General features: G+C 37.2%; 1 protein-coding gene across 1 annotated transcript in view; it reads left to right on the top strand.

Annotated features, from left to right (window-relative positions):
* Positions 1–2,490: 2,490 nt before the first annotated feature.
* The window catches only part of COL1A2 (collagen type I alpha 2 chain), a 44,413-nt gene continuing 30,895 nt past the window's right edge, over positions 2,491–16,008 (top strand). The window contains exons 1-12 of the mRNA XM_067562186.1: positions 2,491–2,519; positions 4,402–4,485; positions 5,978–6,034; positions 9,560–9,604; positions 9,714–9,767; positions 10,095–10,148; positions 10,508–10,561; positions 11,165–11,218; positions 11,505–11,558; positions 13,532–13,576; positions 13,871–13,924; positions 14,042–14,086. Coding sequence (XP_067418287.1) covers positions 6,032–6,034; positions 9,560–9,604; positions 9,714–9,767; positions 10,095–10,148; positions 10,508–10,561; positions 11,165–11,218; positions 11,505–11,558; positions 13,532–13,576; positions 13,871–13,924; positions 14,042–14,086 — 462 coding nt within the window. The 5' untranslated portion in view covers positions 2,491–2,519; positions 4,402–4,485; positions 5,978–6,031. The remainder of the gene's footprint in view (positions 2,520–4,401; positions 4,486–5,977; positions 6,035–9,559; positions 9,605–9,713; positions 9,768–10,094; positions 10,149–10,507; positions 10,562–11,164; positions 11,219–11,504; positions 11,559–13,531; positions 13,577–13,870; positions 13,925–14,041; positions 14,087–16,008) is intronic.

The following is a 16,008-nucleotide window of genomic DNA, read 5'->3' as shown; positions in this document are numbered from 1 at the left end:
AAAGGGATTCTTGGGGAAATCCCATTATGTCAGTCAACCCTCAACTTAGTAGGCATTACCTTTTCCAAAAGGATAATGAGAGAATTTTAAAACTGTACATTGTATGTTAAACTGCTAGCTTAGATCATTAGAATTCTGTTTGGTATTTGGGAACACACCAAACTGATTGTTTTAGTGATATGTTTTACATATCATTATTCTGTATATTGGATTATACCAGATTCATCTTTCTGTTATGCTGTAGCTACCACTGGCTTGATTGATAATAATAAATTGCCAAAGTGAAAATTTATAAGAAGCTAACCCAATTTTTAAACATATCAATTCAGTGTGATCGAACTGCAGTGTAAAGTACAGTTTAACATGCTCAATTTTGAGCCAGAATAGATGCTTTTTGACTAAATTGCTTGCCATTTGCAAAAAATTAAATAAAATGAGAAAAACCTCTTTAGAGATTTTTCATGCAGGGGATTTAAAGCACTAAAAAGCAATGAGAAACACTTGAAAAATTTGTTATGTCGTACTAAATAACAAAAGTGTCCATAAAGAAAGTTAGTTATCATTTAGTGGCTAATCTAATGACTTCCTATACAATGTATCTGTAGTCATTGCACTTAGACTTGTCATATCAGAAATACTGGTGAGTTGAAGTAGGCCCCTCCCCCAGCTTCATAAAAATGAGCCTGGAGCCACTTACAAGAAAATGGAAAATTACTCCTTTCAGTCAAGATCTTTGCATGCATCAGTGTTACTGGATTTGTCCCTCTGTCTGTCTCTGTCTCACACACACTTGCTCTCTTCTCCTTCCCCCATCTTCCCTCTCCCCCCTCCACCCTGCCCTATCATTATTTCAATGGGAGCTTTTCCTGCGAAAGGGCTGCAAGATCAGGCACATATAGTACATCCAATTCTTAAAATATAAAATGTAGCTCTGTATTGAATGTCCTTAGTCAATCTGTTTCTCCACATGAAATCTCAGTAATTACGACTGTAAATTAACATTTTAATAATCTTAATTAAATGTTGGGGCATTTTACAAGCATTGAAATGTAAGCTTTTAAAAGTTATTGTAACCTACAATCTATTTTTTTTCTTTTTCCTTCTTTTTCCAGCAAATGAGGTCAGTATAATTTCATTCAGTATACAATATTCACCTTTAACTAACAAGCTAGGCACCTTTTCCCTTCAGAATTGTCATTCACTAACCTTAATTCCCAAGATGTTCATGGAAAAGCTAGCGATTATTAAGTGCTGTGGGGACTGTCTAGATATGTGCCCACCCCAATTTCCAAATGGGCAGGGCTTTTTTCAGAGACTGCCTTCGTAGGTGAAAATAATATAAAGAGGAAATAACATAGCTGTGGCATTTGGATATTATACATGGCCCTTAGGTTGGAGACGCCTATACGTTAAAGCTAAAGTATCTTTATAAACTTCACTTCATCAAAAGGATTATGAATGAATTCAGGTGTGCTTTTATTTACACCTTGTTTGCATGCTGTGGTAAATATAAACTAGTCATTTTTATACATAAGTATTTAACAGATAGCTATGTGCATTAATAATCTAACATAATGTATACTATACAGAACTCCTCCTAGATTTTTAGAGCAATTTTAGAAATATAAGCAATATTTAAAAAAAAATTCTTTATAGAACTTGATGTAAGAGACTGAATATCTGTGTTTGTACATTATAGTAATTTAATAGGATTTGGGATGAACTGTTACTAATTTCAATTTTGTTGTAACTCATTCCTTTTTAGGCAACTGCAGGACGGAGGGTAAGCATTATTATTATTTATTATTGTTTGTTTAAGAATTCTGGTAACTTGAAATTCTCACAGGCAAGCTAACATTTTGTTGGATATAGGTTGAAAGGAAAACATATTTAACCTGTTTTTCAGGTACTTGACCAATTTAGCACTTAAAAGATTAGAAAGTAAAAAGGAGAAAACAGCTGTTGGGCCATATTTTCACCAGTATAAACATAGATTCTGGATTTACACTGGTTTACCTGACAGCAGAATTGTGCACATAGAGAACTAAATTATATTTAGGAAAGCATTCTTGAGAAAATTTCAAAAGCAACTGATGACAAATATACATTGTACACAACAGTGACAGCTATTCAGATCTATAATGAAAGAGAAAATACGTTAATAGAAATAACTAACTTCTTAGTGCTAGCTATTCAGTGTGGAGTAAAACAAAAATCAGTTTTATATGTATGTATTTCAACAGAGTACTCTGTGCTTATCCGACTAAAATATTGTTATAGTCTACTCCTGCTTCTCAATAAGTTATAGGAAAACAGTTCAGTTATATCTATCAAAGTAACTATAAGTGACATATATAATATAGTAGTTTTGTCACATTTTCCCAAACTGATTAGTCTAAGCAATACAATCTGTTTACATGTGTTCATATATTTTGCTGGAGGACTATATGGCAAATCACATTGTTTTCTTTTTCTTCCTGCAGGGTCCCAGAGGAGACAAAGGGCCACCAGGAGAAAGGGTAAGGAACCACAACTGTTGTTGAACTATTTGTTATATTAGAACAATTGTCGTTGGAAGACAATAGGAAAAAAAACAACCACATTTAAGCAAAAGTAATTAAATAAATTTACTTGTGAGAGTTTTGTGTACACACTTTTATAAAAGGTATACTACATGGCAGACAAAATTGTGCCGTGAGTGACACTTCTGCAGTCTGATAAAGGTGCCTGGGCCTGCCCAGGTATGAATTCAGAACTTGGCCTAGTATCTTTGGTCAATAGTCTGAAGAATAATTTCCAACTGTACACAGTGGAGACAGGTGACATGAAAGTGGAGAAGAAAAACTGACACGGAAAGTGCAGGCTCAGAGTTGGTTCAAAGCATTGGGTAAAGATAAAACTATGTAAAACACTAAGCAGAATGGACAAAGCCTGGCTTGAGGCATTTTCACTGATTGTAAATTAAATATACATTGGCTTGAAAAAACTTCTGGTGGCAGATGTATGCTGTATACATTGTATTGGTCAATGAGAAGGAGGATTAATGGATTTTGTTTATGTGGTTGTAAACAAAGAGAGTTACATATCTAATTACAACTTTCACATACTCATATTATTGACATCTACTTTCTTTTTCTGGTTTGCTTTGGTGTCACAAAGCAATTTTTTGGGGGGGAGTATATTTTTTTTATCTTTGTGAGGTGCAGTAATGATATCTGTGGTTTTGCATTATTTTATACAATGGAAATGCCATAATATGGTGCATATTTTGTGTATTGATCATGTACAAGCATTAAATCCCACACTGTAAACCATCAAGAAGCATACAAATACATGGGGCTGTATATTTACCTTATACTAATTACTTCTACCTAAATCCATTTAAGAGTTATTTTCCCTATTGTAACAATATATAGATTTGTGAGGGGGCGGGGGGAATCTTGCTCCAGCTGAAGTCAATGTGAGTTTTACCACTGATTTCATTTGGAGAAGGGTTTGGGGCCAAAATACAGAGTAAGCAAAATGCTGTCCTCAATCACACCTGTAACTAAGGCTGACTCTGTTCAGTGGGGTTGCATGGGTGTAAATGAGGACAGATTTGTTTCACAGTTTGGTTGTGTTTATGCAGTTATATAAACAATTATAGCAAATGAAGAGTATCATTAATTGTGATAGAGGCACAGAACAGAAAATCTTTAGCATACCCAGTTTTGTTTCTGTTCTCAGATTTGTAACTACATTGGGCTAGATCTGCAAACTGTGTAAATTGGCCTAGCTGCATTGAGTGAATTGGAGCTATGCTGATTTATACCAGTGGAGGGGTCTGCCCAACAAGCCTCTGCTGACTTCCCCACAGCATCTCAGTTTGCAGGGCAATTTTGTACACCCAGTCATTTGTGCCCACTGTTGTTGCTTGCCCAGTTACTTGCACCTGCAGAAAACTTAATTTGTGACAGACAGATTCTGCTGTTTGTGGGCACAAATGACTAGACCAGTGTCTGCCACACAGGCTCACTTTGAATAGCTCGTTACTGCTACTTAGTGTGAATAATGATGGCAGAATCTGACCTGTTGTGTGCCAATAGTGGGTTCAAAGTTTGACAGTGCTTCAAAATTGAACACCCCAATTTAACAGCCTTTTTTGAGAGCATGGACCTAATATAAGCTGCAAAGAGCATCTCATGCGCTACAACATAGTGAATGTACAGTTATGGTGAAGCACCATGGCAATGGAAGTTCAGATTGTGCTAACTTTTAGAAGTTAACAGTCAGTGTTGAAGTTGCATATATGGGAATGTTGGAGAGTGTGTCCTAGGTTCTTTCTTACTTATGATTTCACAGGTTCAGAGTCTTCTTCGACTACTCCTAACATTCACTTCATATTCATCTTTTTTACTCTAGGGTCTACCAGGTGTACCAGGCAGAGATGGTGAAGATGGGCCACCAGGGCCACCAGGCCCCCCTGGTCCTCCAGGTCTTGGCGGAGTAAGACATCCAAATTTTCATTACTGAAACTGATCATCCATGCATTGTAGCATCTAACAATTAAATATAAATATATCAGAAAATAAAGGCTTACTTTAGAGAAGGAGAAAACATTCTGTTGGGCTTGAGAAGGGATTCTTCGTTCCTTTTCACTGAAAATTTTCTTCAAGGGGTATATTTTCCATGATGAATTTGGGACCCATATAAATGTCAGTAGGGAGCTTAACACATTCAGGAAGGGGAGAATTAACTCCTTGATTCCCCAATGCTCTTTTTATTTTCTTGTCTGAACAGCTCTGATCTGTGCACCCATGACATATTTTGTTATTCGGGAATTAACTAAATGAAATCCATACAAATTAAGCATATGAGCAAACAAGACAGCACTTTTTGCTGTTGGCTTCAAGTGAGGGGAAGTTAGTATTGAAATCAAGTGCAGAAATATATAGCCTTAAGATAATAAACTACATCTTTCTGGCCTATGAATTTTTCAGTTTGAGCAATATTAGTGTCTCAGAGCTTCAATGGATTGTATCTCCTGTACCATTCTTGCAAAAACAATGTGTGCTTCTCAGAAGGCCTCGATATGCCTGTTTAACCCTTTGAGTACCCCACATTAACTTCATCAGAGGCATAAACTCCTAGAGATGACGTGTTGATAGGCAGGCACTGTAAATTCTCTGGGGCACCAAGAGGATTAACCCACTTTCATCTTCATTAGGAGTAGCAACGGGATTTTTGTTTTTTTTTTGTTTATTTGTTATTTCTTTTCCCCCTTTTAGCAGACTTAAAACTGAAGTAAAAAGACTAAATTAAAATAGTAGGAATTTAAAATGAACCCAAGCATGAAGGGAATATTTTGTATTTCATCATGGTTTAAGAGTTGCCAGAACATTTTCTCTCTAAAATTTCAGTAAGGAAAAGATCTCCTTCTGTAAAAATCTGCAAGTTTCATGTTGATGGAAACTCATAAAGTCCACTACCATCTTCTTGAGAAAATAGGCACCTCAGATCTTCTGAAAAGCTTGAATTCATTACATCATCTGCAAGTTCAAAGGGGTGGAGCACTAATTCCAGTTGGTTGATGCAATGATAAATGTACAGAGCCTCTCAAATTGGGAATTGTCCAAAATGATTTAGATGATTTAAAAATATTTACCTCTTCTAAATGGGCATAAGTTTGATGTTCTGAATTTTCAACTCACATTATCACAATCTCCCTCAGCTACTATTGATTAAATATTTCTGAGAGTGTTGTGCGAAAAGGCATAATTATTACTAAGAAAAATTTAATTTTTTGGACTTGAATAAACACAAATGCACTCAATAAATGTTGCCATTATTATACATTTTAAGGAAATTAAAACAAATCATTATCCAGCAAACATAACAAAGATCGGATAATCTGAGTATATAGAATAGATGTAAAACCTGGTAGTATTCATGGAATTCTTACGTGTAATTTGAATTTCAAATATTTTCTCTCCTACAGAACTTCGCTGCTCAATATGATCCATCTAAAGCAGCTGATTATGGCCAAGGACCCATGGTAGGTAAACATTCTCCTTCATTCGACAACTTACATAGATATGTTCATTAAATGTTTCATTTGGAACCTTACTACATCTCTTACCTGTATCATAACTGACACCATAGTTTAAAATGGATGTGATGATCATGTCATAGTCTGTCAATGTAAAGTTCTTGCTGTCCTTTGGATGTAGGGTAATCGAAAACATTTGCAGTGCAGTCATAGGGCTAGATTCTCTGCTAGTGTATCTCACTGTAGCGCCATTGACATCAGTGGAACTATAACAATAGATACCATCTGAGGATTTGACCCTCATTTTGCCACTGAAGCTCATAGTCATTAGGTAATACATTTGGTTTGGTTCACTGTCCCTTTCCCCATAATGAGACATAAGAAAATTGTGTTTTGGGACTGAAGAAAGTTGACAGTGAAATGAATCACAGTCATACCAAGCTAGACCTGGGAAGAACTACCTCAGCAAATTCATCTCAGCACCATTGATATGATGAACTGCGGGAGCAAATTCTGCCCCTACTGCTGTACCACTCCGTTGATATCATTAGGGTTGCAAGGGTTTAATAAGGACATAATTGGATCCCTCTATTCCAGTTTGAGTCATCTACGCCCAATGCTTATCACACCTAAGAGTAAGTAAGCAAAAGAGATATATAAAATAGCTCTCACAATATAGAGCGAGTAAAGATCAAATGGTGTTTGGTTAAAAACATACAGACAAAGCCCATACTGAGGGAGAGCCTTTTCTACCTATGTCTAAATCTGTAGAAATGGAAATTTTAGGAGTATATTTGTTTCTCCATTTGGATTATGTTGCACATGTATGTGGATAGCAGAATATGGGCTAAATTGTGCCATCAGTGTGCAGCCCTATTGTAGTCACAGGGGTAAATAAAGGTAGAATTTGTCCCTGTGCCTCCAAGAACAGTGACCACACACACTATCAATGTACGTAAAATGTAATCAGTAAGTTAAATTCTGCCCTACTTTACAGCTGTGCAACCCCCTATTGAAATTACTAATGGGTGCATGGTTGTAATTTTGAGTAGAATTTGTCCCCAACTTGTTTAGCTAAACTGCTCAATATTGGGGCTTTCCATTCCTGAAAAGAGCTTAGATTTGAAACTTTCTTAAAAAAATGTTGACACACCTCTGTGTCGTAGCACTAGTCACACTCATTCCCTCCGTAACCAATATGTATCACTCTTGTTCAGATTTCTCAGCTGGACAAAAACTCTCCTAATAGATCATAAAAATGTATTTGTCCTTTGGCAATGTATAGAGAGACAGATAGCAGGCTATCTCATAATGCTTCAGTGACAGCTCTGGGGAGAGAGAAAACAATTTACAACAGAGCATCTAGATGGAGGCTGTCTCTGTCCCTAGGAGGAAGTGAGGAAATGTAGATGAAGATTCATCTGTCACTGTCACAGTTGCAAAGTACAAACCAATACATTTTCCACAAAGAGTGAACAAATAGAGGATACCACTCCCCTACCAGCAACACCAATGATGCTACATGCACAAAGATGAGCCTAAATCCCCTGGTTACCTAATACTTTTTTCCCCTGTGACAGTCCCAATAAAAACATAATGCAGTCAAAACCAATCTGCATTCAAAACTTTCCTTATCTTCAATGGGAGTTTTGAGTGCAGAAGTACTGAAAGGTTGGACAGAATGGAAATTATACATATTCAAAATTAATATGAGCTATGCCCATGTTTACTGTACTCCTACTTCCCCCACACACCAATAATGTATATAACCAATCATATGAGAGTAAATAACTGTGGTCACCATGAAAAAGCCAAGATTAATATATCATTGTGTGGTAACTACGGGTAAATGAATTTTTAATGGAAACGATTATTGCATGAGTAAATCCTGTTAACATAAATGGGAATAATGCATCCATATGGTGAGAAGAATGGACTCCTTAATCATATCAAAAACTTGTGTGATTTCATAGTGAGAAATCTCTTAGATTTTGAATTTTAGCAATCTTTTGTAGGAGATATTTATTCTTTATTTCTAAATGCCACAGAAAAAACATGGGGGGGGGAAAATTGGGTGTGAAATTCACTTTCATGCAGAGAGCCAGTGCAAGGCCCAATGCATCACTCCTGTACTACTTAGACTCTATTTTGAGGGCTTAAGTGAGAAAAGTAATCCATAGGCTTTGTGTAGGGAATCCACATGGGGCATTTTACCCAGAATCACTACGTATTTTGGTAACGTTATGATATATTGTAAAATACTGTTTGTGCAGTTTCACTACCCACTAAAATTTCTTGATTTCCCTCTTGATCCAATAGGGAAATGTCCTTCTTTCAATAGCCTTGTACTGCATTCATTGGTTTTAATGAGGACTTCACATTTTTAAGAGAACCTAATGTTACATAATCGAATGTACTGAAAAGTTGTTACATATTCTTTCATCCTGCTCTCACAATATCTAAAAATGTTCCCAAATTTATATTTTAGATTATTATAATCAGTTAGTACTTAATTATTTCAGTTATAACAAAGCTCTCTAGATCCCATAAAATATTAATTTGTCTGATGGAAGTTTAGATAGATGAGTTTGGGTGGTTTGTTTGTTTGTTTCTATGTTTGCTTTGAAATATGTAAAACAATTGTTAACAGATTGCATGCTGGTCTATTAGCAATTTTCTTTAAGGGCATAGTTGGGCTTCATAATATCCATTTAGCAGAATAAACTAGTAACATTTTGTGGACTGCCTTGCGAAGTTCAAAAATAGAAAACAAAATGAAGAATTTAAATGAAAATAATTTGGCAAAATATTACATATGCAGTGTATGCACAAAGTCACTTTCCAAAGTAGTACACAGACTGGGATTTTGCAGTGTATAGTAATAGTAGCTATATAATCGTTCATTATCTAGATTTTTTTTCTCTCATTGCCTTGCCTTGATATCAATTTTTAATTTTCAATATCCCTTCCTTTTCTTTGAAGAGCCACTGACAAGTAACCTCCTTTAACAATGGCTTTTTTGTTTGTTTATGACTGTGGGGATATGCAGAATTGTGGAACCATTCTTTCACTCTGCCTGTTTGCTCACAAGAACAGTGCAGGCATGCCAAGAGGAGGAATGATGGTATGCAAGGGCACTTGTATCATTTCCTCACCTACAGGCCAAACAAAAAGTAGCAAGTCTAAGGGTAGGCTTGTCAACATTGGCAGTGTGCCTTTAATAGTTTCATTATGTCATATGTATACTGTGGTGGCCTGCGGGTAAGATAGCAGGTGGAGCAGAGTCAGGACTCCTAGGTTCTTCTCCCAGCTCTGCCTTCGACTGGCTGTATGCTTGAGGCAGATCACTTAAGCGCCTCTGCCTCAGCCTAGCCATTGTACAATGGCAACTGTAACTACCCCTCAGGAATGGGGTGAGACTTTATTAGTTAATGATTGTGACATATTTTGTGCTCCTCAAATGAAAGGTGCTAGGTAATGGCAAAAATATTATTATTATGCTAACAGGTTGTTTTATATAATTTTTTCTAGGGTATAATGGGACCCAGAGGCCCACCTGGAACAAGTGGGCTCCCTGTAAGTATATTCAGATTACGGTCATTGGGTTGGGGAGAAGGATTATATGCATATAGACTATGACTAGATTATTCTATAAAATGATACTAAGAAAATATATTTCTTCTAGGGCTCTCAAGGTTTCCAAGGACCTGCTGGTGAGCCTGGTGAACCTGGTCAAACAGTAAGTAGATTTCTTTTTCCTCCCTTACTGTTAATTAGAAGTAGACCTGAACTCTGACATTTTTATACATGTGTATGTCCAATGGTAGTTGAATTCAGTGTTTCTGCTTGGTCCTGTCACAGAGATAGGGCCTGAGCAGTAAGGCTCAGACTTCCACAAGTTTAAAGTCCATAAATCGAAACATCAACTTCCACAAAACTTGGGATAGAAGGACTCAGAACCAAGGTCCCATTTCAGGCCCATCTCTAGTTCAAATTGAACATCAAGCAACTGAACAGTCTTACTTCAATTGTCCAACTTCAGATAATCCTTATGCTTTTTTAATAGGGTCCCATGGGTTCCCGTGGTCCAGTTGGTCCTCCTGGAAAGGCTGGTGAAGATGTAAGTAGTTATTAAACACCTTTTGTCTTCATTAGAGTTAGCATGTTCATGATTAAAATCTCTAAATTAATCTAATCTTATTTTAATGGCACCCCTAGGTGTTCTGGCGACAATTACTCGAAAGTGTGAAACACGCACTAAAAAAAACAAAACAAAACACAATTCCCTACACCATTGACTTTAGAGAAATCAGGTTGTATTTTGTAGACATAATGTAAAACAGACAAATTTTAAATCTTTCCAAATGTGACTTTTAGCCTCAAAAACACAGGAAAAGTGAAATTAAAGCAAGTGTGACATCAAAAAGTTGTTCCATTTTCTTAGTTATACTACTAGTTTTCTTTTCTTTCGCTTTTTAGGGTCACCCTGGAAAATCTGGAAGATCTGGTGAGAGAGGTGTTCCTGGTACTCAGGTGAGAAGTTGTCTATCATATATTAAACAGAATAATTGCCTCGTAGTTGATAAAACCTGGGGACATTTAGGAAAAGTAACATATTAGCAGACTAGTAATACTGGTCTGAATGGACTACTCTGCTATTCTGTTGCCATTCTATACCCTAGGGGATTCTTACATATGTATATTCCTAGTTATGGAGTTAGAGATTCTGTGTATCAGAAACATTTAGGGGCTTGTATTAATGGGGTTTTTTTTGTGCGGGGAGGGAATCATGCAGGAAGAAAATAGACCCCTTAGTGTAGAAGACTAGAATATGTTTGGTGTCCTGACAACAGCTATGATTTACACCCTATGCATCCCACACATGAGCTTGACAATTGTACTGCTTATTGTTAATAATTTTGCTTAGTAGTTAAGGGCCTGACCCTGTGAAGGATGGGAATTGATAATGCTTGGTATTTCACAGGTTCAGGCTCCCAACCTATAGCTAAAAGTTTTATCCTAATGTATTAATCTGATCAATACATGGATATATATTGAGAAATGTACAATTTTTCCTTTTATCTATAATTTCTAATGTGAGAGACATTCCTTCACTCTCCCGCTCTTTCCTTTAAGGGTGCTCGTGGTTTCCCTGGAACTCCTGGCCTGCCCGGATTTAAAGGAATTAGGGTGAGCATATTTCTTACCTATGTGGTCAAGCCTGAAAATATCTCAGGATATTGAAGTACCCATAAAGCTTTCAAAGATGAATGTACGTGAGAGACATTGTAAATGTATGACTAGCAAGATGAGTTTTGGAGAAACCTGGAATGTGTCATGATGTAACAAAATGGAAAAAAAAAAGCATGGAGGGAAAGTGCAAAGGTGGACCTTCCACATGTGAATGACGGTTTATAGGTATGAATAAAGATTGGCAAGAAGATACATTTTAACAATTATTTTTTATCCAATATAGGGACACAATGGTCTGGACGGTCAAAGGGGACAAGCTGGTGCTCCAGGTGTCAAGGTAAAAACTAAATCAGAATAATCGTGTTTACAACATAGGGCACTTACTACTTCTTCCAGCAAAATACACATGCAATTATCTCCCATCCATCTCCTACATTGTCATTTAAAATTTCTCAGGGGGAAATAACTCCAACATCAGCTGACTCATGTAAGAGAAACACATCATCTTCTTAACAAGAGAGATCATGTCTGGGACCTCATCCTTGAGCCATTACTCACAAAGTTCTACTGAGTAAGAGCTCCTGCCCCTACCCAAATATAACAGTTTTGATTTCTAAATCCGTTACAATGAAAATCTCTCCCCTTTCTGAAACGTTTTGCTGCCTTAGACATATATTGTGGTGCTGCTTTCTGTTAGGACATTGAATGGTCAGTGATGTTGCTCTATTTTAGGTTTAGTTGCTCTTTCTGGGATTTTTTTCTTCACAACTCCACACTTTAGCAAAAGATTTAAAGACCAGCTTTATAAAACTGATGAAGTGGGTTGCAGTCCACAAAAGCTTATGCCCACAGAAATGTGTTAGTCTTTAAGGTGCTACAGGACTCTCGTTGTTTTTGCTGTATACAGACTATCACGGCTACCCCTCTGGAATTTTACAAAACTGAATTTGAACATAGCAGTGAATTCAGAATCACATAAACATAGACATTTTTAACAATTTTTTAGGTTCCCCATCTATTCATTATTTCTTTCTTTCATACTTTTCCTTCCTTTTCATTTCAGTCCTTCATAGCAATGTTCATAGAAACAACCGATGGGGAGCTGGGATGCTTCTGCTTATTTCAAACTAGGGGTTTGATTTTGACAGTTAATTCAGCAACACACAAAATTCCTTTCATTGCTTTTTTCTGCAGGCCTACTAATGAATGCTATTGATTATAGTAGAAAATTATCATATCCCTGTGCAGCATGGTGTCTGATTGCTGACCTCTTTAAAGACAAGCTATTAGGCTATCAAATTTTCTGTTAAATATTTGTAAATGAAAATCAGACATAAATAGTGAAATGAATGAGAGAGCAATTACTAACATGTGAGTTGTGAATTCTAATGTGACTTGAAACAGATTAAGCCAAATTCACTTATGGTGTATCTATGCTGATTACAGGGAAGTTACACCAGGGTTAAATCTGACTTTGTCACTTCTTTGCATGACCCATGATTAAGGGAAAACAAGATATATTAATGGGGACTTATTTACATAAATCCATGACATGTAGAATGCAAATTATAATGCTGATTCAGAAGGGTGAATGAGCCATTATTTGGGGAATTTTAGCTCCGTGATACATTATATTGTACCTTTTATTGTACAAACCAAATACATCATGTGGTATCACTGCATACAAATATATGTTACATCGTCAACCAGCAATATTTATTAATTCTCAAGTTACATGGCAACAGTTCTTGCAAAACCATATTGTACCTTCATAATACTTCTAAAGAACACAATACTAGTGCTCTAGCACAGTGATATATTCACCTATAGGCCAGAAGGGCCAGCACCCAGGGCAACATCAAGCGGTCAAAGAACAGAAGGTGTGTTTGGTTGGATGACTCCCATTCATATCTCTGGTCACTGTCCTCAAGATACAAGTTGTTGGGGCAATGGCTTACTTCTGGCCATCAAATGGGGTGGGCTGACCCAACATTTGTAATCTTGGCCTATGGCAAAAAAAAAGGGGGGACGGTAATTCTGTCATTGATAGGTCCAAAAAAAAGGCTATTGCATATTACTGATCAAAGCTGGTCTTTTCCTCATTATATATACCCTGTATATGTTCCACATGTTAGATATGTAAAATTAGGGGCTTTAGGGGCAGACGTACTCCTACTGAGGACAATAGTATGATTCCTATTAAAACCAATAAGAATAAGATCAGGCCCTTTAATATCTCTGCAAGGCCGTTTGAACAGTCCATTAGAACTGTAATGTAGGCCTAACTGATTAACACTTTATTGTTAATAGGGTGAACCCGGTGCCCATGGTGAAAATGGTAGCCCAGGACAAGCTGTGAGTATTTGCTATTGTTCATAATTTAGAACATTGCTAAATCTGTAAAACATTTCTCAACTGATTTTTCTAATGCTTGCCAATTACTGTTGTCGGTTTTGTTAAAGTCAGTCATCCTAATACAACAGTGCATGTTTAACTGAAATGGCATCCTTTGTCTGATCAGAATTAAAATATGAAACCTATTCCTCTGAAGGATGTCAATACAGTGGTGGAGGTAAAACTGAAATCATGTCTTTCAGTGAATGTTTTGTCACATATGTACAAAATAACTAATTAAATGTATTCTTCCAGGGTGCTCGTGGCCTCCCCGGTGAAAGAGGAAGAATAGGTCCTCCTGGACCCGCTGTAAGTGACTTCATATCTGTATAATTTTTCTTGCCATAACTCATATTTACTGTGCCTTTTTAGAAGGCATTCTTTTATCCTGTGTCAGAAGTTAATTCTCATATTTTTCTCCTGCAGGGTGCTCGTGGAAGTGATGGCAGTGCTGGCCCCACCGGTCCTGCTGTAAGTTCCAACTTTGGTCATTTTGGGTGAGAGGGGTGTTGTTTTAGGCTTTGTAGCCATCTCCTAAATTATGCAGAATTTCCCATTACTCAATGAGATTATCTGTGTGGCCTTTTTAAGCTCTCTGTGTATGATTGTCTGTTAACCAACAGAGAATCAGTAAAATATGAAGCATAATGCCATTTTCAGTCACCACTTACTGAGGTCCTCAGACATTGGATTAACACTGGTAGAACATACCTGACATATGAAAGGTACAAATTGTACTCCCATTTACTCATTTATATACCAAATGGACCAGGCAACTGGGATTTTATTTTACTTTCAAGGGCAAAACCAGACAATTTTAATTGTTTCAAAGACAATTTTTTCACACTGAAAGCAAATTTCAACTTGTAGGTGGTTTAATGTCTGATCCTGCAATCCTCATATGTGACACTTCTCAAGGCTTACTTTTAAAATACCCAGGTGTTTTTCCCCTTCCATTCTCCATGTCTTTCAGAATTAAAAACATTACAAAAGTCAAAATGATGGAAGTTCAGCAAATGGCTCCTTTTCATGCATATTACTTCCAATACGGATTTTTAGCATACATTTATTTCGCAGATACAGTCGTGGTTATTAGCTGTGGGTTAAAAATCAGAGAAAAGTGGGATCACAATGGTTCCTCTAATTATATATTACACTTGATAGAAATAATCTGCCCACAGTAGGCCAAATTCTCCTCTCAACGACCCTCATGGACTTCATTTGGATCTATGAGGGTCATTGCTGTCGATGAGTTGCCCCAGTCCAACTAAGAGAAGGCTCCATAGAAACAGAATGACATGATGATAGTACCAATAATCTGTGAATCATAGTTATATTTTCCTTTAATAATGTAATAAAAAATAACACACTTTTTTGTGTAATTAAGAATAGCAAAATAAAATGAAGGCTATAAATCTACAAAAACAAAGAGGTTTAGTACTATCCCTCACTCATCCTGTTGTGTCCGGGTACTGTATGCCAGAATATTTGTCCCATAATAATTACAAGCATCAAATCTCACAGCAGCACCTAGATACGACAGGGTCAGTGGAACGGCAGGTTAATGCTGAAATGTCTTTGCGTTTGCCATCTCTAAAAACAGAGCCACTTTAGCTGAATAAAGATGTTTATGTTAATATCATCATCCTGAGATTCTGTGTCTCAAATATAATAGCCTTTGCCATCTCCAGGCCCCACTCCAGTTCAGAACTGTACTCAGTGGAGTAGAGACTGGAACAGTTGAATGGCTAAAGTGCTGCATAACTGTTTGAATATGGCAGTGAGCACTACTCACTGTGGGTTGCCATAGTTACAGAGTATAAGCTGTCTCCTATTCATCACAATGGAAGTGAAGTCGCACATTGCCTCATCCACCCACATGTCCTTGTTTCCTTTTGGAGGTAATCACGATAGCTATTGTACATTCACATTCACATCTTAGTGCCCAATCCTGCCTTCTGCTGCTCTGTGGCAAGATCCACTGCCTATTGAAGTCAATGGAAGGACTCACATTGACTTCAGTGGGAGTTGCATCAGGCACTAGGGTGCAAGGTAATGCAAAGAGTTGAGGGAACCTTTCCTTCCCCCATGCAAGCAGCTAGCCAGTTGCCATATGCAACACACATGCCTCCTGGAGTGGGATGTTACGCATCAGCAGCAAGAAGTAGTTAGAGCACTGCTCCTGCTCAAAATAACATGCTCCCCCTTTGTTAGTTGTGGTAGTTTCCTCAGGGGCTTCCTGCCTGGCACAAGCAGATGGCTGCCTCTGTACTTTCCTGCCCTGCTCTTGTGCTTGGTTCTCAGACAGGAGCTGTCCCACATTCCCTCATTTACAAGGTCTGAACCGACAGTTCAAATGTTATTCAGCATCAACCCTATTTCTAATTGTTTAT

Source organism: Emydura macquarii, unplaced genomic scaffold (assembly GCF_026122565.2).
Source record: "Emydura macquarii macquarii isolate MOO-44397 ecotype Brisbane River unplaced genomic scaffold, CSIRO-AGI_Emac_v2 contig_2422, whole genome shotgun sequence".
NCBI classification, from domain to species: Eukaryota; Metazoa; Chordata; order Testudines; family Chelidae; genus Emydura; species Emydura macquarii.
The sequence above is the reverse complement of the archived record's forward strand: the minus strand, read 5'-3'. Positions and strand labels throughout refer to the sequence as shown.